Source organism: Cetorhinus maximus, chromosome 2, assembly GCF_964194155.1.
Source record: "Cetorhinus maximus chromosome 2, sCetMax3.hap1.1, whole genome shotgun sequence".
NCBI lineage: Eukaryota > Metazoa > Chordata > Chondrichthyes > Lamniformes > Cetorhinidae > Cetorhinus > Cetorhinus maximus.
In genome coordinates, this window is record NC_135880.1 from 139162226 (window position 1) to 139186574 (window position 24349).

General features: G+C 42.5%; 1 protein-coding gene across 9 annotated transcripts in view; it reads right to left on the bottom strand.

Annotated features, from left to right (window-relative positions):
• Positions 1-24349, bottom strand: part of LOC144690605 (uncharacterized) — a 131243-nt gene that overhangs the window by 100894 nt on the left and 6000 nt on the right. For 6 of the 9 annotated variants that reach the window (XM_078558282.1, XM_078558292.1, XM_078558275.1 and 3 more), the window contains 4 exons: positions 17749-17826; positions 17550-17627; positions 1652-1736; positions 560-595 (listed from right to left, as the gene is read on the bottom strand). In XM_078558282.1, the coding sequence (XP_078414408.1) occupies positions 560-595; positions 1652-1736; positions 17550-17627; positions 17749-17826 (277 nt within the window). The remainder of the gene's footprint in view (positions 1-559; positions 596-1651; positions 1737-17549; positions 17628-17748; positions 17827-24349) is intronic. The other 3 variants (XM_078558298.1, XM_078558308.1, XM_078558323.1) reach the window with 3 other exon arrangements.

The window sequence follows — 24349 nt, forward strand, 5'->3', positions numbered from 1 at the left end:
CATGGCCTCCACTGGTGGGGTGAAGGAAGCTGGAAATGCACAAGGAGCCAGAGTTAGATGGAAGTTGAGGTCTTGAGAGGGTTGTATGGCTGCAAGGATTTGCAAAGTTAGAGTGGGACAATTAAGGAATTGCAGCATTTAGGGATTTTCAGAAGAGTCAGTCAGTGACTTTGGAAAAAAAAATGTACAGTTTTCAGAAGAAATGGAAGAGCATGGACAGAAAGTTGGTTAATGGGCAGGAAACAATAAATGTAAATAAATATTCCTTAGATCATTAATATGCTGGGCAATAGATATTTAAAAGTTATGCAATGTATCTGTGTAAACAGACATTACCACTTACAAGGAAAATTTAGAGAAAAAGGAGTTGGGTAAAGGAAATCAGAGCAAAATTATCCAAGGGCTGCTCAAGAACATGAAATACCAGCCAGAACAAACTGTTCCCAACCTTCATTTGTAAACTGACAAGTGATCTGAACATTCCAAACAAGTCAGGAAAGCATCTTTTAATCCCAGCAAAAATATAAATTAACCCAGATATCTCAACCTGTGTTCTTACCTCAGTGAGAGGTCCTTCAGATTCCTTGTACAAACCCTGAATAATAAAATAAGTCATTTAGAAAAACGGGTCTTTTAAAAGAAAATTCAAAGCTCAATGACTTACCAACTATTTTTTTATTTGCAGCTTCACTCTCAGCATAGACTCGCGCCAAACATGATCATGAGTAAGAATGCAGGGTGCAGGGAGCAGCTTGGCTGGCTAACTGTGCGGTCAGCAGTGTTCTAGAGCTCCCAGATATAAAAATGGATGCTTCTGTCCAATGAGTCTCTGTGACCAGGGCAGAATCTCAGAAAACTAACCCCACTGTTCAGAGTTTGTATAAATTGAGAACAAGTAGTTAAGGAAAGTATTTAGTTTAGCCATAATCAAACATTTTTTTCATATTTGTTTAAAACCCAGCAGCTATAATCAGGATTGCACATACTGCTATATTTTATTTATCACTAAAAGGTGATGAGTGAGGAAGGGGAGCTGCCAGGTATTGGCCTTTGGCAATAGGAATATGCAAACACCACCCCTCCAGAGACATTGGAAGCCAGCTCAAACTCAGGTTGGGACGGGGTGGGGGGCTGTTGGCAGTAAGGAAAAGGTCCTAGCTTTCAGAACATGGTAGATCGTGGTCGGATCTTTGGGGGATCAGGGGTCCCAAGATCTGCCCAGGCCTTCAGGTCGCCCGCACCTCTGCAGGTTTCAGTGATGTATAACTGGCAAGACCAGGAGCACCTGTGCCACTGCTAAACTAGGTCCCAACTAACCAGAAATCCCCAGTTTTAGGAGTTGCATCTGCCCCCACAAGGCCTTCCCAGAAAACATCTCAAGGTCAAGACTTGGTGTATCGGAATCCTGACCAAGTCTGGAGCTGTTCCAGTAAACTTGCAGTGGGAGTTCACAGGAACTGCCATGGATTTTCAAGGCCTACAATATCTAACTGTGATACATTGTAGTCATTCATTCATTAATGCATTAAAATAAGCATCACACTTCAGACACATGAAAATTTCAATAGGGCTCCAGTTTTGGGTTATTGCTTAATTGAACAATCACAATCAGCATTAAATGTGCGTATTTAATGCGCACACAGACATGTACCTGTTAATATAATCTGCATAGGTATCAAGTGTTTTGCCTCTAAACAGCTGCATTAGTGACAGCCTTAATAATTGTGCCTCTTCTCCTAAAGACCAGGAAGAAAAAAAACCCTTTGGTGAAAACACCCACTGAAAATGCATTTTAAAAGTCCAACATTAGAGATTACAGTTACAAAATACCGTTCACTGAAGTTATACATTGATGGCACCAATTAAAGTCTATTGACCAGTAGCAACTTTTTAAAAGGATGTCCCAAAGTCTCTCACATCTAAAGAATGTGGAATATATTATTAGACAGAGTGATTGAAACAAAGACAAAGCCAATATTCAAGAATCAATTAGATAAGCAATTGAAGAAAAAAAAAAACAAGGATGAGAATGGGGGCCACATGAGATTAGAATTACTGCTCATGACTGGGATAAACACCAACAAATACTGGTTAGGCCAAACAGCCCATGTTTTATTTCAGTTTAATTCAAATAATTATTTCTGAAGTGCAGTTACTGTTAGGTAGACAACACAGCTGCCAATTTACACACAGCAAGGTTCCACAAGCAGCACGTGACAATTAAATCTGCTTTTGGTAGAGTTAGTTAAGATTCAATTTTGCTCAGGGCACCAGGAAAAATTGTCTGTGTTTCTTTAAATGTTGCCAATGGATCTTTTCTATCTATTTGAACAAGCTCAGCGCTTCAAATGGCATTACTTCTAACAATGCAGTACTCCATCAGGACAGCACTGTTCCTACATCCTAGTTTGATCCCACATCAGTTTGGCTCGGATGAAACGTTAAACAGAGGGTCCCATCTGTGTGCTCAGGTGGATGTAAAAGATCCTATGACACCATTTGAAGAAAAGTAGGGGATGTTACCCTGTGTCCTGACCAATATCTATCCCTCAATCAATATCTCACAAAAAAAACTAATTCTCTGATCATTATAGCATTGTTAACCATATTCAGAAATGTTGGTGGAATACACATGTTAGTCTGTGATGATGACACAACCAAAGCAGCAGAAGCAGAAGACTCCATAGGCAAAAAGTGCCACCAACTGAGTCAAACTAACACTTTTAGTCAATGATATTCACAGGTTAACAATCTTTATAGATATTCACTCTTGAATATTTTGAAGCCCATTTTTTTTCTCCTGAATTGTTTAGCTACTTATAGTTTAATGTTTTAAGATAAATCTGTGACATGTTCATTAGGTGATTAATTTGCTCATTGTTATATCGCTGATCTTTGCTGAGAATTTGAGTTAAAGAAACAACTTTTGAAAATTCATTGGAATTAAGAGTGTTAGAGTCTTGGGAATCATTATAGGGGGCCATTCATCCCGAGTCCATGTCAGCTCTCTGTATAACAATCCAGTCAGTCCCACTCGCCCTGTAGCCCTGCAAGTTTACTGTATTTCCCTCAAACGCCTATTCAATTTCCTTTTGAAATCAATGATCACTTCCCCTTCCACCACTTAAAGTCAGAGTGTTCCAGATCATTACCACTCACTGTGTAAAAGAGTTCATCTTCACATCTTCCTTGTATCTGTTGCCCGAAACCTTAAATCTGTGTCTCCTTAACCTTGCACCATCAGCTAATCAAAACAGCTTTTGTCTACCTTAGCCACATCAATCATAATCTTGTATATCCTTAGCAGATCCTCCTTCAACTTCCTTTGTACCAAGGAGAACAATCCCAGCTTCTCCAACCTAACCTGGTAACCGAATTCCCTTAACCCCGGAACCATTCTAGCAAGTCTCCTCTACACCCTCCCAAGGATCTTCACAGCCTTCCTAAAGTGATTGATATACATGGAGTCAAGTAGTTGTAGACTCATTATTCAACTATGTCCAAGCTGTAAGCAAATTCATTGTCTTCTGTGGGTCCTCTCGGACTGAAGGGCCCGATGTGGGATCGGTATGGATGCCCACAGAACTGGCAGCTCATGTCATAGTTGGTGCTTGGGTGAAGGTTCTGCACCACCTCTGACCATGTTGGGTGTTGTGAGTTTGGCTAGATAGTCCTCGAAACATACTGAACCAAATTTCAGTGCTTGCCTCCAAACAGGCCAGTCAGCTGCAGTGTTTTCCTAAGAAAGATGGTCTGCAAAGCAGAAGTTTGTACTGCATTTTTAAGATTAAAATTAATGCAGAATCACCATTCTGGCTAACAGAAATCTCAAAGATGTATGAATCTTGGTTTTGCCATAGTGGGAGGATGATGATAACAGCAAGTTGTACTGGTTCATTTAAGTAGGGATCTTCAACAGTAAGTAGGCTGGTCCATTGGATTAGGAGTGCAGGGATTGTAAGATCAGTCATTATCTCTAGGTTTCTTTGATAACTGTCCAAAATGACTAAGGCTCCTTGGCCATCACACCAAGAAAACCACAAAAAACCTCAAGAAATGCAAATGTGCAAAAAACTTCCTGCCCAAAACTATGCATTGAGAAATTATCCAAGGTGGCACAGTCTTTAAAAAAGATTTAATGAGAACCCCATACTCCTTCCTAACTATACTTTTCATATCAGGCCATGGAAAATAACCCATCATCTCAATGCCACACAAATACTGTGCAAATGAAAAGGTGCATGGAAATTTGAAAAACAACAAAATTTCCAGCAGATGTCCCATGTCATGTACCATGCCTTTAAGGGATGAACCAAAGGAAACCGTGTGGACAGGTCATTCAGGACATCTTCACTCCTGTAACAAGGCCAACCTCATGGATCAATTGAACAGCAGGCATACCCAAGAATGGCACACTACATATCTGCTTATATCCTTAAGCCTCAAAATGAGGAAATCAAGGGAGATTAAGGTCACCAATGACTGAAGGTGCAGCTACCCACTCACGAGGTGCTAATGCACTCATGGCCAAAATGTGCTTCTGTACATTCCACTGGAGGCGTAGGCCATTTAGAGTCAGCTCAGGGCCAAGATGCATAAGCTGCTGGAAGGACTGCAAGGGACAGAAGTCATCGCACGTGATCTTGTGACAGATGGTTTTGGAGGACACTTGAAGTAGCAATTAAAGGCCCTGATTAAGAACCTAGAACCTTTCCTACAACAATTGTGGAGTGGTGCAAAACATTATCAAAATAGAATTTCTTGAGCAGAAGTTCCTTTTATTGGGCAATTTGGACTTGCAGCAGCACTGCTTCAGAATGGAAAACCATCTGTGTATACATCAAGAGCTTTAACAGTGATGAGATATGCACCGATTGAGAAAGAGTTTCTCGCGATTATGTTTTCCTGTAATAAATTTGAAGATTACATCAATGGCCAAAAGGTTGTGAATATTGAAATGGAGCACTGTCCTTTGAAACCAATTGTTCTCAAGTCATTGAATAACGCTCCAGAGACTTCAAAGAATACTGTTAAGACTCCAAAAGTTTTGCCTGAAAGTATCTTCTAAAAGAACAGAAAAAGGATGGTCCTAGCAGACAAAATGAGCAGGGCATACCTGCCAGATAATAATGCCTGTGGCTTTACAAGCAAGCGGGAGAAAACTGGTCATTGCAAATCATTTTCTGTTAAAGACTCACACTGGCAATATTTTTATCATGCCGCAGCAGGTGACCTGATTGAGAAGCAACTGTGTTACTATTCAGCAAGGCTGGTCTAGGATTAAATTGGAGATACCTGTACATGAATGCTTCCACCCTTACTTTGACCATGAAGATGACCTAATTGTCCAAGGGGATTTGATAGTCAAAGGGCAACACCTAATGGTACTAGATGCTTTGTGTATGAATTAAGTAGCTCATTCAACATAAAATGCCACAGAATTTTGTATCCATGGTCGGTGACAGCCTCTGTTGGCCCAGTATATCAAAACAGCTTAAAAAATACATTGCGAGGTGTTATCTCTGTTTGGTTCATTGTAGTTTTCTAGGTAAGGAACCATTACTGCAGCAAGAGATGTAGCTAGGCTTTGATAAGAAAAAAGGGGCTTATCTATATGAGTTACATAGTCATACCCTGCTTGTTGTATGCAATTATTAAAGTAACTTTATTAGATGCAGTGTTCTGAGAGAACTCTAAGAGATGCGTGCAGGATTTGGGATACCAGACATGCTAGTAGGAAGATTCACAATTTGCACCCACAGAATTTGCAGTGTTTGTCAAGAGATGGTGATTGAGATATGCAACATTATCTCACTATTTGCAGTCCAATGGCAAAGCCAAGAATGCCATCAAAAAGATTGTCAACCAGTTCTTCATGAAATGCACAGAGTCTGATCAGAGTTTCTAGCTCTGGAAGATTGACACAACACACCGAGTGAAGGCGTAGGTACAAGTTCATCACAGAGACTTATGGGTCAGAGGTACACAACACTATTTCCTGTGCAGGAACACTGTCCTACAGTCTCAATATTCGATTGAGGAAGACACTCCTGCATCTCTAGGCATGAAGCAACACCAGCAGTATTACTATGAGAGGAATTCTAAACAGGTACGAGAAATGCACCGTTGGTACAGTATGTATGAAAATCCTGGGCCAGAGTACTCGGGAGTGCTGGAACATGCATATGGTGGGTCCTAGAAGTTATGATGTGCAAGTCATAAACTCATCATACTGCAGGAGTTGCCATCAGGTAATTTATGGTGATAAGCCAGCTGTAAGCAAAACTCCTGTGGTTGAGAGTTTTTCCTGAACCCAGGTGGCTAGCAGTCCTCTGAACTGCCCAGTCTCTAAGGAAATAAACGATAACTTTTAACACCAAAAACATCTAGTAGTCGATCATAACAACTACAGATCTGGAAGACAGTGTCAGCCTACATCGCGATTCAGGGACTTTTAAAAAAAATATATTAATGCATGAACATTTTTGAGTTTCTGTGTGTGTGATCCTTTCTTGGAACTCAAATTGTTAGACGCCACAGCATGGTCAAGGCACAAGGCCACCATCCCCACATTGGAAAGGATGGGTTATAAGCTCTGTTCAAAACCCTGTGAAGCTCCAAGTGCGCTCCTTATCATGGGATTCATCATGGCACTAGTCAAGTAACTGTTTTTCCTCTCTCCTTCAGTAGTCCAATAAAGCAGCAAGCACTTACTTGTATAAACTGGCAAGGTAGCTTGTAGTAAATAAATCATTGATACTCAATAACTCACACCTACCTAACCCTACTATTTAAAGCGTCTCAGCAGGTTGTGGAACTTGTAGTTCTACAGGAGCAGTGAAAACTACAACTCAAATGATACATTTCTCATTCCTGTGTAAATTTATTTAAAACAAGACTAACTCCTCAATCCTGTTCTACCAGCTTCTTGCATAACGTGGATTGTCTCATGATGTAATGCTCCCTCACAGGAAGAAATTGTGCAGAGCGGCTACAATTTGCCAGCACCATAAGACCACATGCAAGTTTTTCAATATGCACTAGTGGCAGGCTCTAATCATGCTCTCCCTTTAAACTCAAAAGGGCCGATTGTATACATCCCTCCATTCATCATTCCCAAAACTGTTAAGTAAAGACAGGCCAGGGCCTTCTGATGCTATCTGTGCATTCTTTTCAATTTGTAACCAAGCACCCTGGGGGAGATGTATTAGAACAGCACACATTATGCTTTAAACTTATGGGGGTAAGAAAAAACAAAGGAATCAAGATTTATTTTTCATTCTGAGGCAGAAGCAGTTGGCTTTCAGCAAGTTATAGTTAGTGACCTCAAAACAAATTATTCCAAGAGCTTAGTAAGTCACTAAAGAGATTTGTTATGACTCACGATGACTTAGCAAAACCCAAAGCAGTTCACCAGTGACCACAAGTCAAAAAATATAAAATCTGTTTTTTTGATGAATACAAGTAGCAGCATCCTCCACCTATTAATTTTACTGTGGAAGAATAAACAGACTATGAATCTAAACGTATTAGAAAGCTTTTGAGGAAAGGAAAATGGAAGTATTTGTAGTAGTTCTTGTAAAATAAAATGTCATGAAATATATTCTGATTGGGCACCTAGTGCCAACATCAAACACTGCCCTGGTCTGATGTAACAACAACTTGCATTTATATGAAGTTTTTAAATGTGCAAAGTGTAGCACAGTGCTTCACAGTTACGTAATCAGACAAAAACTGACATCGAGTAAAAGGAGGAAGGCGTCAGGGCAGATGACCAAAGAGGTAGGTTTTAAGCAGCATTTTAACACAAGCCACATGCAGCATGAAGCTTCTTGCACTCTGTTTCAACAATCAGTTATTAGTCACGGCCTCAGAAGAGCAGCCCCTGGCATTTGTTTTGCGTTTCCCAACGATCAAAATTGTCAATTTAGTGACAGTTTGTGTTGTAAACTCAGGTCTATTAAGAACTGGACTAAGAATGCGTTGGTCAAGTTTGCAGGTGTTACCAAACTAAGAGGAAAAGCAGTGGAATCAGAGGAGGCAAATCAGAAATCACAGAACGTGTAAGTGGACAGAACAACAAATGAAATTTCACAGACAAGGTGTTAAAATACTGCAGATGGGTAACATGTAGTCCACGAAGAGTGTTGAAATAGCTATGAGTGAAGTTTAATGAGATTAAGGGGCCTTAGTACTCAACATGTCCAACCAATGCACAGCAGGAATCAAAGCCAGTAAAAACCATACAGCCCTTAACACCAGAATACAAGTCAGAGGAAGTCATGATCACGTTGCAAAATGGTCTCATCATGGCACACTTTCAATACCATGTACAGTTCTGGTCAAGGAGATAGTCAAACATTGGAGTGTGTACAGAGAGGAACCGCAATTGAGAAAACACTGGAAAACCTTGGCTTTTCAACCTTGAAAGGAATTGGCTAAAGAGGTGATCTTGTAGAGATAGATAAGATAGCTCTGGGAATGGAAAAAGTAAATCCAGAATACTACTGCACATTGCAAAAGTGGGGAAGGAACACAGGCTTAAACCAGTGGGAAAAAAAGGTTTAGGACTGATGTTAGGAAATTCTTCTATATACAAAGGGTAATGGACTCCCAGATAGAGTGGGGAGTTTTAAACACTGGATTCAGTTAAGGACCAATTAGTTGGTGGACTTTGTCACTCGAGATGGATGAATTAAGATAGGCTAAATGGTCTTCCTCATCTGTGATTGCTTTGTTTCATGTAGGCCCAGGTCATGAGAAATTCAATGAAAACAAGCAATAAATATATTTGTCAGTATGGACTCAATTTTAAGCCTACCTGTCTGGCAGGGAGGCAGATAAAATCTGTTAGAAAAAAATACATGAAAAAACCTCAAAGCAGCACAATAATCTGCAATTTTATAGCAAAGCTACACAATTTAACATAATAGTTCCATAGTATCACATGCGTGCTGGAGCAAACTGAAGCAGGAAATCTGGAGACCCAATTTAAGGAGAGGCACCAAGCAGTCCAATTACAAGAATCTGGAGAGGTTTTGGAGACATACCCGAACAAGAGTGTCTCTGTGTGTATGCTGTTTAAAAAGACAGACACCTTGGGCCTTTCTGACCTCAAGTCATATATTTAGCTACACATATTACATTGTGTAAAATTGCTTCCAGTTCAATTTATATAAAAATATTTACCATATTTGAGCACCTATAACTAACAATGTTTCCTGTATCTATATCATAACCACAGGGTGCCCAATTCAGACATTTAACAAATGCAATCAAGCATTTGGATCTACTTCTAATACGATTAGCTACTTCAAATTACTTTCAAATACGTTTGTATTATCTCAAGCAACAACTTGCACCAGTGCTAAACCCCACCACCAAGCCCCAAGTTGCAATGACATTCACAATTCTGGTGATCTCCATTATTGCATAGTCTACAGCACTTCAGATCTGACCAAGTATAAGAGACTCTGAAGCTTCAGATTAGCAGTTCCTGGGCTTGCTTTATTTCCTTCACAGGATGTGAGCGTCAGTAACAAAGTCAGCATTTGATGCCCATCCCTAACTGTCTTTGAGAAGGTGGCAGTGAGTGGCCTTTTCAAACCACTGCAGTCAATGGGGTGTAGGTACACTGACAGTGCAGTTCCAGGCTTTTGACTCAGCAACAGTGAAGGAACAGCAATATATTTCAAAGCCAGGAGATGGGGTGTGGCTTGGACAGAATCTTCGGGTGGTGTTGTTCCCACTGCGTCTGCAGTCCTTGTCCTTCCAAGTGCTAAAGGTTTCACTGGTTTGGAAGATGCTGTCTGAAGGGGCTTGGTGAATTCCTGCAATACATTGCGTAGATGGTACACACTGCTGCCACTGTGTGCTGGTGGTGGATAGAGCAAATGTTTAAGGTGGTGGATAGGGTGCAGGTCAAGTGGGCTGTTTAGTTCTGGATGTTGTTCAGCTTCTTTAGTGTTGGTGGAACTACACATCCAGGCAAGTGGGGAATATCCCATCACACTCCTGACTTGCATATGGTGGACAAGCTTTGAGGAGTCAGGTGGTGAGTTGCTCACCAAACAATTCCCAGCCTCGGACATGCATTTTTTTAAAAATGAAATCATTCATGGGATGTGGGCATCATTGGTTATGCCAGCATTTATTACCCATCCCTAATTGCCCTTAAGATGGTGATGAGCTCCCTTCCTGAACTGCTGCAGTCCATGTGTTGTAGGGACACCCACAATGCTGTTAGGAAAGGGGGTTCCAGGATTTTGAACCAGTGACGGTAAAGGAACTGTGACAAAGTACCAAGTCAGGATGGTGTGACTTGAAGGGGAACTTGCAGGTGGTGGTGTACCCATGTGTCTGCTGCCCTTGCCGTAACAGGTGGTAGAGGTCATAGGTTTGGAAGGTTCTTGTAGCCATGGTATTTATATGGCTGGTCCAGTTCAGTTTCTGGTCAATGATAACCCACAGATGTTGATGGTGGAGGACTGAGTGATGGCAATGCCATTGAATGTCATGGGGAGATGATTACATTCTCTCTTGTTGGATATGGTTATTGCCTAGCACTAATGTGGCACCAATTTTGCATGCCACTTATCAGCCCAAGCCTGAATGTTGTCTTGAGTACAGACTGCTTCACTATCTGAAGAGTCACGAATGGTACTGAGCAGTGCGCAAATCAGCAAACATCCCCACTTCTGACCTTTGGAGGGAAGATTATTGATGAAGCAGCTGAAGATGGTTGGACCAAAGGCACTATCCTGAGGAACTTCCACATGATGTGCTAGGACTGAGATCATTGGCCTCCAACAACCACAATCATCCTTCTTTGTGCTAGGTATGACCCCAATCACTGGAGAGTTTTCTCCCTCCTTCACACCCCCAATTCCCATCATCTTCAGTTTTGCTAGGGCTCCTTGATACTACATTCAGTCAAATGCTGCCCAGGTGTCAAAGGCAGTCACTCAACTCCATTCAGGAATTCAATTATTTTGTCCATGTTTGGACAGGTTGTAATGAGGTCTGGAGCAAAGGGCGCCTGCCCCCTCACTGAGCAGTGAGCAGGTTATTGTTGAGTAAGTGTCGCTTAATAGCACTGTCGACAACACCTTCCATTCCTTTGCTGAGAGCAGAATGATGGGACAGTAACTGGCTGGAATGACTTTGTCCTGCATTTGTGGACAGGACATACCTGGAAAATTTTCCACATGGTCAGGTAGATGCCAGCATTGAAGCTGTAACAGAACAGCTTGGCTATGGATGCAGCTAGTTCTGGAGCACCACAGCCCAAGATGTTGCCAGGGTCCATCGCCTTTGCGGCATCACTGTCTTCAGCCATTTCTTGAAATCACCCTGAGTGAATCGAATTGGCTGAAGGCTGTGATGCTGGGGGACCTCAGGAGGAGGCGGAGATGGATCGTCCACTGGGCACTTCTGGCTGAAGATGGTTGCAAATGCTTCAGCCTTGTCTTTTGCACTGATATAATGGGCTCCCCCATTACTGAGGATGGAGATATTCGTGGAGCCTCTTCCTTCAGTTAATTGTCCACCACTATTCATGACTGGATGTGGCATGACTGCAAAGCTTTGATCTGGTCTGATTGGTTGTTAGAATGCTTAGTTCTGTTTATCACATAATGCTCCCACAGTTCAGCATGCAGGTAATCCTGTGGTGCAGCTTTTTAGGTATGCCTGCTGTTGCCCAGGCATGCTCTCCTGCACTCCCCATTGATGGTAATGATAGAGTGAGGGATATGGTGGGCCATGCAGTTACAGATTGTGATTGAAAAAAATTCTGCTGCTGATTGCCCACAGCGCCTCAGGGTTGCCCAGTTTTGAACTGCTTTCTCTGTTCTGAATCCATCCCGTTTAATGTAGTGGTAGTGCACACAACAGGAAGGGTATTTTCAATGTGAAGACAGGGCTTTGTCTCCACAAGGGCTGTTGAGCAGTCACTCTTACCAATAGTGTCATGGACATCTGTGACAGATAGATTGACAAGCGTGAGGTCAAGTAGGTTTTTCTCTCTTGTTAGTTCTTTCAAGGCTTCCTGCAAGCCCAGTCTGGCAGATGTGTCCTGCAGGATTCCACAAACTGGGTCAGGGTGGTGCTACCGAGCTACTCTTGGCGATGGACGCTGAAGTCCCCAACTAGAGTATATTTTGACCTTTGCTACCCTCAGTGCTTCTTCCAAGTGGTGTTCAACATGAAGGAGTACTATCCATCAGTTGAGCGAGGACAGTAGGTGGTAATCAGCAAGAGGTTTCCTTGCTATGTTTAACCTGATGCCATGGGTCAATGTTGAGCACTCCAAGGGCCAGTCCCTCCCAACTCCATACCACTCTGTCCCGCCTGTATCAGTGAGACAGACCCAAGGACGATAATGGAGCAGTCTCAGATATTGGCTGCAAGGTATGATTCAGTGAGTATGACTGTCAGGCTGTTACTTAACTAGTCTGTGGGTCATCTCTCCCAATTTTGACACAAGTCCCCAGATGTAAGCAAGGATGACCTTGGGTCAACTAGGCAGTGTGTGACCTTGTCAATGCTGGATCCAGCTTTATTTTCATTCAACTTTTCTGTAGCTGTAGCAGTCCGTGTCCATATCCAGCAAGACCTGGACAACATTCAGGCTTTGGCTGATAAGTGGAAAGTTACGTTTGTGCCACACAAATGCCAGGCAATGACCATCTCCAACATGAGAGAATCTAACCATAACCCTTTGACATTCAATGGCAATACCATCAGTGAATACTCCACTATCAAAATCATGGGTGTTACCATCGGCTAGAAACTGAACTGAACTGAACTAGCCATATAACTATGTGGCTACAAGAGCAGGTCAAAGGCTGGGAATTCTGTGACGAGTAACTCACCTCCTGACTCCCCAAAGTTTGTCCACTATCTACATGGCATAAGTCGGTGTGTGATGGAGTACTCTCTACTTGTCTGGATGAGTGCAGCTCCATGAGCACTCAAGAAGCTCAACACCATATAGGACAAAGCAGCCCACTTATTTGGCATCCCATCCACCATCTTCAATATTCATTCTCTCCACCGCCAACACACAGTGGCAGTAGTGTACACAATCTACAAGGTGCTCTGCAGCAACTCACCAAGGCTCCTTTGACAGCACCCTCTAAAACCACGACCTTTACCACCAAGGAGGACAAGGGCAGCAGATGCATGAGAACACCACCACCTGCAAAGTTTCCCTCCAAGCCACACACCAACCTGACTTGGAACTATATTGCCGTTCCTTCACTGTTGCTGGGTCAAAATCCTAGAATTCCCTTCCTAAAAGCACTGTGGGTATACCTACACCTCATGGGTGGCAGTGGTTCAAGGTGGCAGCTCACTGCCACCTTCAAGGGTAATGACGGATGGGCAATAAATGCTGGCCTAGCCAGCAGTGCCACATCTCATGAATGAATAACAAAAAAACTCAATGAGCTGAATTCCAGAGGTAAAGCAAGAGTGACTGCCCTTAAAATTAAGGTAGCATTTTGACTGAATGTGGCATCAAGGAGCCCTAGTAAAATTGAAGGCAATGGGAATTGGAGGAAAACTCTCCACTGGTTGTTGTTATACCAAGTACAGAGGAAAATGGTTGTGGTCATTGGAGGCCAACCAACCCAGGACATCACTACTGGAGTTCTTCAAGGCAGCGTTCTAGGCCCTATCATCTTCAGTTATTCACAAGGATCCCAACTAAACCCCCAGACATCCCCAGCCTCCACCTGCGACCCCGCCCACCCACCTCACCCAACACCCTACCTATTCACCGTGGACCTTTAAAAATTATACTGTGGCTAGTGCCGTAAAAAAGGGGTGTCCTGTCTTCCCCTGACTTTACTGCGATCCGATGGAAATCTCCAAGGAACACTGTGCTCCACACTGCTGCAGTTCAGAAGACGTGGCAAGACATGCGGAGTAGCATCAAGGTGGGAAAAAGTTCAAGTGGAGCGGCAATCCAATGATGACTGCTGCTCCAAGGAAGATCCAGGCCATTGTCACACTCCTTTGGTGAATCCTGAAGTGGAGGGTGGTGGGGGCATCTTAGTTTACTCTTCTGCACTATACACATGCTACCCATTGGAAGCATTAACCAGAAACACAGGGGATGATTTTAATGAGGGATGAGAGAGTGCAGGCTAGTGTAAAGATGACTGGAAGCATGAGAATGGTGTGGACCTCAATTTCTGGGCCTCATCTGTATTATTGTTATCAGTCTCCCACACGACCTTGGCATGATCTGGTCAGCAGGTGGGAATAGTTTGAGTACCCTGCAGCTTCCTGCTGCCCAAAGGGAAATAATCTTCAGCACCAAGCTAAGCAGTTGGGTGCAGGAGGGAGTAATCATGGCAGAGGAGGCCCAGAGTTTCCCTTAAGACCTGTAGCAAACCCTTGCACCTGCTGGCCCAGAAACTACAAAGAAACTTATCTTTCAAACCTCGATTCCATATCCTTGTTGGTTCTCTGCATAGGCAAAGAAGCAAAGATAGTTGTTGGTGCCTGACTACATCATTTTAACCTGTTCTGCATGTTTAAAGAAAGGCTCCACTGCCTTCCAGCAGGTGTTAGCTCTACTGTCAAAAGCAGATTATCAGGACCCACAGGAAAGCAGTAGCGTTGGCGGTGGTGAGGTTGCACAGCGTATTCGCCGGCGGGGTGGGGCTTAAAATCTACTCGGCTGACATCAGCTTCTACAGGTATACCAATGACAGTTCTACCATGTTATTCACACCACTGCACCAAGCACTATGGATGCTGGGGTTCAATTGAAACTTTCAAGGCTGGGGTGAATAAATTCTTGATGGGTAAGGAAATCAAGGGATTATGGAGCAAGTGTGGGTAAGCGGAACAGAGTTGCAGAACACCCACGACCTAACTAAATGATGGAACTGGCTCAAGGGGCTGAAAGAAACAAGAGTTGCCCAGTCTTGCCAGTTCAATTGCCCGTCTAATATTAAAATCTGGAGAAACTAGTGTTTTGGACAATATTTATTCCTCAACCAGCATCACTGACAGATTATCTCATCATTTATTTCATTGCTGTGCACGTGAGCTCGTTGCCAGCAAATTGGTTACTGTGTTTCCTACATTAGAACAGTAACTACACTTCAAAAGTAATTAATTGGCTGGAAAACGTCCTAAGAATGTAAAAAAAGAACAAGCTCTTTCTTTGTCTACATTTCCAGCTGATTGAAAGAGATGCAGAACCCTGGAATCATCTTTCTTTCCAATAGTTATTCTATTGTCAAACTGCTTTCCTTCAACTATCACCCCTCTCCTGTTTTGGAGACTGTTCCACGCTTTCATCATTTCGATTTCATGAATGCCCACCTCCCAAAAAACACTCCGCAAGTTTCATAACATTCAAACAGGTCTCCTCAGCTGCAATCAGTCCTTCTTACACAGTCCTCCGCTCCTGGCACCCTGTTCCATTTTCCCTGCACCCTCACCCTCTCAGAGAGCCACCAGGCACCCCAATATAATCATTTCAACATTCACATCCTTGTTTTCAGAAGGTTCCCGGGCCTCACCTCACCCTACCTTGGTGATGTCTTCCTACCCTCCACACCTCAAAACACGACATCCCTCGCCCTCATTCACTTCACCGCACTACTGACAACTGCACATTCAGATCCTCCCCTCAGACTCTCTAAACAGTCCCTTCTACCTTGCGACCTTCCTCCCAGGTTTCTTTTTGACCAGTCTTAGGTCCCCTTCCTAGACTTAGCTCATTCTCCATGCATTATCACCTATCACTTCTCTTTCTCCAATGTACCTGTCTGCCAATGAGGAATGCAATATAAATGCAAGCTGGTATCGGTTCTAAGTAGTAAGTAATAGAAGTTAAATTGCATGTTAAATACAACTATCACGTTTGGATTCTTAACCACTTCTAAACATTAAAGGCAACTGGGGTTGAATTCTTCCCCCACCCCAACCAAGGGGCTGTGCTTGAAATAATATAGCAACCCAACCTTGATTTCCCTCTTCTCACGCCCCTTCCCACATTCTGTGCTCTGTTTTCTTTAAGTCGCCTCAGTTACTGCCACTTTCTGGGTCTGCCAGGCATTAAGCCCAAAGTGGCAGCAGTAAAAGCCTCTATTTCTTCCAACGAGGGAGAGGGCCCTCAACTCAAACCTTTGTAGGCACCTGTCTCTACCAAGGCTTACAACAGCTGCAGTTCCTTCTTTCTTCTGCCCCCTTAAACTCCCTCCTTTCTTCTGCAGCACCAGCAAAGCTTCCTCCATTGCACAAACGGCTACGTCCAGACAGCAGGAAACCCACTGTGCATGGTAAATTAATTCTGGCCCAGGAAAATAGCTCAGAGGTGTGTTGGAGGGACGAGTACAAATCCTACCCTCACTGAAAACCCATCCCCACGCTTTTTCCTTGTGGCAATAAATCCATTTTCCAAAATCAGTTCCTGCCCACAAAACAGTTAATCCCCAGATTGAACATCTAGCATCCACCATCTGTACCCCTTCAGTGGTGTTCATCATAATGTGCCCAGTGCAAAGGCAACCATGAGCATGTGAAACCAGCATTAATCATCTGTACCTACAGTGACCAGCAGTCAACTGAAGCCTAACCTAGGTGCTTTTCTTGTTACTGCTCCAATGACTTAAAATTCTATTGAAATTAGTCTAAATTCAGTTAATTACAGCAAAGCAGGACTCACCCATGTGGCTTCAAATGCCTGCTGGTCAAAGGAGTCAACTAAAACCAATTAAAATGTAGAACCATGAATATTAAATCAGACAACTGAAGAGTGGTACATTTCCTGCCAATCCCACTCCCTTGTGATGCTGGAGAATGTCCTATATCAGTCACAAGTCAATTGTGATCGATTACAGTCCTTGATTGCGCTGATCTATGGGAGTTTCCTTGATTGCGCTGATCTATGGGAGTTTCCTTGATTGCGCTGATCTATGGGAGTTTCCTTGATTGCGCTGATCTATGGGAGTTTCCTTGATTGCGCTGATCTATGGGAGTTTCCTTGATTGCGCTGATCTACAGGAGTTTCCTTGATTGCGCTGATCTACGGGAGATTCCTTGATTGCGCTGATCTACGGGAGATTCCTTGATTGCGCTGATCGATGGGAGATTCCTTGATTGCGTTGATCGATGGGAGATTCCTTGATTGCGCTGATCGATGGGAGATTCTTTGATTGCGCTGATCGATGGGAGATTCCTTGATTGCGCTGATCGATGGGAGATTCCTTGATTGCGCTGATCGATGGGAGATTCCTTGATTGCGCTGATCGATGGGAGATTCCTTGATTGCGCTGATCCATGGGAGATTCCTTGATTGCGCTGATCCATGGGAGATTCCTTGATTGCGCTGATCCATGGGAGATTCCTTGATTGCGCTGATCTATGGGAGATTTTATGTTTGGACTCATCCTTGAGCTTCTGTGGAAACCTGAATCCTTGGCAAACCAGCGCAGTGTCCAGTGCATTTTACTGACTGTGCCCCAGCAGAAACTCCATGCTAATATCATAATTGCTTTCCTCAGACAAACACTGGAACATACCATTTGCGAAGCAGACGGTGTCTCCAAACAGCTTACACATAGAGGTAGTATAGGATGTGTCAAAGACATTGACTTTCTCTGTAAAATAGTGACACATAAATGGCATCAAACTGTGAACAGCTGACAGTAAACATTCTACTTCAGTGTCCTCCATACACCTTTATACATTCAGAAAGGTACACCATTGTAATGAGCTTACCATCTGTTGTTACTAGATTGTCACCATACAATTCATGCATAACTGCAGAAGGATCTTTTTCAAACACTGACATCCTAGCTGCAAAAGCAACAATTGTGGGTTACGGCACATTTCATTAGGCACCCAAATGTTCCTGAGAGTTGCTCAATAGCACATCCATTATATAAATTAGGACTCTTAACATGTAACTGGGCATAATTACAGATTAATTAGGAATGGCACAATCACATGACTGTTACTGATGCAGACTACCTATTTTCCACATAAACATTACCTAATCATAGTTCATACCAAAGCAATCCTTTGGGAAAATTACAACAGTTAGAGGTTCGTATGGGTGCATTCACAAGACAAGCTGACTGTTGCAAGCAGTTCTAGCAGCGTGCCAAAGCTAAATTTGTGGGTCTGTTAACGGCTTCAGGGTTCCTTCCAATCTCTCGCTATAACTTCAGCAGGAGCTCTGGAAACAAGGCATGGAAGTTCGTAAACTGCTAATCAGGTGTAAAGGCCCCAATCGACACTTAAGTAAAGCAGAAGAGAGCTACTCTCTTTTCCAGAGGTTCTCACTCTGCTGTGCTCTGGTATCAGGTGCAGCCTCAGCTGTGAATTCAGGTTGCACATGCAACATGACAGCATTGGTGCAAAGCAGTCAATACAGTTTAAAACTGTCCAAAAGTAATTTTAAATAATCGACAAATAGGGGGTGAGAAAAAAAAAACAAATTTTTAAAAAATTCTTGAGGAGTATTTTCCTAGTATAACTTTTGATTAATGTCTGCAAACAAAAATAACTGGCAAACAGAAAATGGAGGAGGAATTGGCAGTCATCCAGCATGTTGCTACATCAGCCCATTAAAAAATTTGCACTGTCATGCACACTTACAAATTATTTAAACTTCAAAGGAGTGCACCTCAGTGGCTCAATTAGTAAATGTATCACCCAGAGTGGAATTGAGTCATAAACCAAGGAGATTCTATATCTGATCTCTGGCCTGTGCTCATATGGCTCATCTTGACAACCAATTAATTTTATGCATCTTTATCAAAGGAGAGAAGAAAAATAGTCAGGGTTTCCTGCTAATAACTTGCAGTTAGCCTTTCCAGAAAGTCAGCACATCTGGACATTTAAAAGGTCAGATTGGACTTGGCTGCAATGTTCCTCACAGTTGAACAGCATCTGATGCTTAGAGGTAAATCCACCAATCCCTCACTTCTATCAGGGAGTCACCCTCATCAGAAAGCACAGGTTGGAGGTGGGCTACAACACTATGGGCACCCTCCAAGTAGGGGTCCCCACCAGGGAGGGGGGAATTGGAGAATTTACCCGTTGCTGGCCACATAGGAACGATGGGAATTGGATGAGGTACTGGAGGCTGCTGCTGCTCATGGTTTCATACCAGCACAAGTCACATTATCTACAGTACCAGGGGAAAAAACAAAGTTAGTTAGATAGGATTTTAAGATAACTGACAAGCAAAGGGGAAAGGGAGGATAGCTTTTTAATATACATTGTGAGCTATGAGCAGCATTACACAGCCTGAAAAGGGTAGGGGAAGCAGATTCAATCATAACTTTCAAGGGCAAATTTAAAGAGTCAAAAAAAAACTTGTAGGGCTATCAAGAAAGAGCAGGGGAATGGGACTAATTAGATAACACTTTCAAAGACTTAGCAGAAGAATGATGGTTTTCTTCTGCCCTGTACAATATATTATAAAATAACTTGTTTACATTCGCAATATCCATACCTCTTTAGCATTTCAAAGACTCAGGTGTTCCTTTTCAATATGTTCACCAAAAAAACCAGTTGTTCGTGTTTTACAGCTTTTATTAATGCCAATGTTATAATAGAAACAATCCCCATAATATAATAGAACAGCACTGAATTTTCCATTGTATTGAATGCATTTACTATTAGGCAGCTCTTGTTCTTTAACCAATACAGAGCCATTTACTGACCTATATATGCCCAGACAAACTATGTTATCAATTGTATCCAAGGCTTGAATGGAACCAGGCAAATTTCATAGTTAAATTAATCACAACACAAATAAAAGTAAATAATGTAATCAGAAAGTGGTTGTCTTTAGAATGAAATGTTATCACAATGCATACATACTCACACAGTCCCTAATCTCTTCAGTCCTAACAACTACTGCAATATTCCCCGAATATCCTAGACAAATTCTTCCACCTGAGAAATTCTAAGATTTGCTCTGGGACACCCCAAAATCCAGATACTTACCCCTGGTGTTCAGAATTCACATCATGCAAAGGTGTTTGCTCGAAGGATAATCTTCCAATGTTGACATCTTTATTCACTGTGTCTGTACACAGAATGGAGGTAAGTGACAGACGGATAGGAAAAGGCCATTCAGCCTCGAGTCTATTCTAATATTCAGAGCGTTGTTGATCTGCACCTCAACTCCACTTACCCATGTTGATCCATTTCCTTACCTGACAAAGCCAATCGATCTTGAGGTTCCAACTGACTCAACATTTAGAGCCACTTTGAGATTTCCACTATATTTTATGAAAGAATACGTCCTGATTTCACTCCTAAATAGCCAGTTCTAATTTTAAGATTATGCTCCAGTGTTTTAGATACCCTTCTCAAGGTCAATATATTCTTCTTGAAATGCAGCGCCCAAAAACTGAACACCATACTCCAGATGGGATCTGACCAAGGCTCGGTACAATTGAATAATAAAACTTTCTCCCCTTTGCATTTGCAGCCTAAGGTGAGAAATAGATCAACATTCCATTAACCTTCAAGATTAACTTTTGTACTGATGTATAGCAATTTGTGTATATGAACATCTTTCACCTCTTCAAAAGTATTCTCCCCATTACAAGATGAATCTATTAAGTATTCCTTTTATACAAAGTGAGTGACATCACACTTCCTCACGCTAAACCATATCTACTGGTTTTACTCACTTAATATGCTTATGTCCCTCTGTTACTTCCTCTCCAAGCCACACAACTTATCCTGCCTTCTGCCATCTCAAGTTCTGCAAACTTGATATATAACCTTATACTTCTTCATACAAGTCACTGATATACATGGTGAAAAGCTGAGGCGTCACTACAGATCCCTGGGGACGACCACTTTTCACAACCTGCCAGAGAACATCCCTTTATCCCTACTCTTTGTCTCCTACCCTCCAACCCACTTCCAACTCATGTCATAAGATTATCTCTAACTTCATACTCTAATTTTTGTTTCTAATCTCCTGAGCAGAATCTCATCAAATGTCTTCTGAAAACCCATTTAGGCAACATACATAGACATACCCCTATCCATGCTATTAATGACCTCCTCAAATAAAAAATCAAATAGGATTAGTTGAACATGACCTGCCCTTCACAAATTTATGTTGATCAGCTCATACTTGACCAAGGGCTACTCAATCATTATTAGGAACCAAGTGAGTGAATGTTGCCAACCTAATATTAAAGCCACAGGACTGTAGATTCTCCATTTTTCCCTCTCTCCCTTCTTAAATAATAGAGCGGCATTTGCAATTTATCAATCCAAAAGGAACAATTTCTGAATTGAGCGCTTTGGAAAACTGTGACGTAGTAATTTAAATTACAACAGTAGTAGTAATTTAAATTTATTATTTTAAATTTTATTTCCATCTATTGTTTTATCTCCACCTTTTAGCCTATTTCGATCCCTTCCCCCACCCCATCCCCACTAGGGCCATCTGTCCCTTGCTCATCCTGCTTTCCACCCTTAATGTCACCATTAGCACATCCCTTAGCTAATATCACCACCGTCAACACCCCTTTGTCCTTTTGTCTATGACATCTTTGGCAATCTCTCCTTTGCTTCCACCCATCATTGGCCCTTTTTCCAGCTCCACCTGTCCCACCCCCCTTAAACAGCTTATATTTCACCTCATTTCTATTTCTCTTCAGTTCTGAAGAAGAGTCATTCGGACTCGAAACTTTAACTCTGTCTTTCACTCCACAGATGCTGTCAGACCTGCTGAGTTTTTCCAGCTATTTTTGTCTTTGTGTCTTGGCAGTTAACTGTCAGTCACCATAAATGTTGCATTCTCCATGGCAACATCTCTGCCAATCAGAGTTCACTTGCCAACCAATCAGCACTCTCCTCACATACAATGTAAATTGTTGCTTTCCCCTTATATTGGTATTCTTGAGGTGTTCCGGTGAATGCAAGACGAAAAGCTTAGACATGTCTCTTTTTTCAGCAATAATAAAATAATACAGCCAAGTCTTTAGGAAGGAAAGGATCACTGTAAATTTCGCTTGCTCAACAACAAGCCTATCATAAATTACACGAAGGATAAACAAAGTGAGATGGCTACAAAAGGATAGCAATACTGTCTCAACACTATATAGACCCGAGTATAAGAAGTTGGTTCCTAATCATAATTAGGGCCGAGGAAGCATTGCGAAGGAGTGAAAGGTGGTAGTTAAAACATGCTACCATCTACAGACTATGAGAGAGCAGTTATTAATTAACTCCTTCAGTCTCTGGCCAGAATTTCTGCCGGGCTGACAGGGATCTCACCTGCTGGAGAACTGGCAGGGAACCCCGATCAGTTCCATGGAGAGGCCCAACAGAATCAAGTGCCCTCCAGGCACTTAACTGGGCATTGTAGGGCCTTCCAATGATTGAGGTATCCGTGGCAGAAGACCCACCCTCCAACAGCTGCCGGCCAGAGGCTGACAGTTCCCCCTGCCACCAGCATCAGGAGCAGTAGCTGCTGGCGGCAATACACCCAACAGAGGCCCAGGATCGCATTGGGATGTCAGGCCAAAAGGGGAGTGAAGGGACAGGGATCACTTCGGGGGGGGCGGGGTGTGTGGGGGCAAGGTCAGGTCAGTCTCTTTTACCCTTGAACTTAAGCAAGGGAGGTTTTGTCACCGCTGGGAGATCGATGAAGAGGACGCGGATACCAAGGTTCCCGCCATGATGGGCTTTATTAAATCCAGCCCCCAAAAACAGATATTAAATATAAATAAAATGCCCAGGTATTTTGCCTAGTTCCATAATTATTGACTGCAGATAAAGTGTGATCTACATTGACCACAAACCCACTGATTTTAAAATTCTCATTTTCATGTTCAAATTCCTACATGGACTTTGCTCTTGCTATCTCTAATCTCCTCCAGCCCTACAACCCTCCCAAAAATTCTGATCAGGAGCCCCCCTGCCCCATTCCACAATTGCTGACCATGCAATCAGCTGTCTCGGCCCCAAACACTAGGATTGCCTACCTGAACCTCTCTGCCTCCTTCTCCACCTTTAAGACACTCTTTAAAACACACTTTAAAACCTCTCTTTGATCACCTGCCCTAAAGTCCCCTTCTGTGAAGAGCCTTGCAACATTTTACTACATTAAAAGGTGCTTTATAAATGCAAATTCTGGTAGATTTTCATTGCCATCTCCTGGATATTGAGCATCCCCTAGGCGGTGTACCAAGAGACATCCCAGTGGGGACGACTGCTTGCCGGAAACAGAACCCCTCCGATTTACCTCGCGTTTAGAAGGATCAGTCAAATCTGCTTAAAGCTTCCAAAAGCCAAGCTGATAACATGGTCAGAGCAATTTTTAATGCCACAGTTCATGTGCCGATAACTCAGCTCCATGAACAGTAGCTACTTGGCTTTAGCAAGCCTGGATCTTCAACTATCCTCATTTTGAGATCATTCTGCACGTCAGTATCGACACACAGAGCTGTCCCAGGGAAGGAAAAAGGAAGCTCTCTAGGTAGGTTTAACAAGTGCTCTGAAAAGTCAACAGACCCGCTGAACATTTTAAACTCCAGATTTGATACCATATTATTCGCCTCATCACTTACCACATTTCCAAGTTGTGTCACTTGCAATCAACATATCACAAACAAACTTCATCAGCATTTCAAGAAAACTCAAATTAACCACAACTAGAAGCTAACTTAACTAAAGGGACGGACCAACTACTTTTGAGTGTGGTTTTTCATTTGAGAAACTAACAAACCACACCCTCCCAATGTTCCAATTCAGGCGATTCCCAATGGATTAGCAAAATGATACTTATTCAGGGATCCCAGGATGCTGTACAGTAGAGTGCATTTCCTCTGTCCTATGTCATGTTCATCCATTGACCTCCACTAGCTCCCAGTCCATGGATATCTTGACTTTAAAATTCTGGTCATATTAATCAAATTCCTCCATTTCTCTGTAACCTCTTCCAGTCCTATAAGGACAACTCTACATTATTCCACCCCCTGCCTCATGATAATTCCCAATTTCCTTTGCCCCATCATTGAGAGCTCCATCTTTAGCAGTGGAGGATATAGTATAAACCCTGGAATTCCCAACCCAAGTTTCTCCACCTCCTTTAAGATACATCTCAAACCCACTATTTTTTGACCAAGCTTTTGGTCACCCATTCTAATACCTCCTTATGTGGCTCAGTGTCACATTTTATCTGATAACATGCTTTGGGACAAGGTGTGACGTTAAGTGGAAGTTATTATTGCAGATGGCAAATTTTCACCTTCATAAAGCAAACAGCTAGTAAAGGCTCCTGAATGTGGTTTGAGGATTAAGGTGGGATTTGTTTCACGTGCCAAGTTATTAA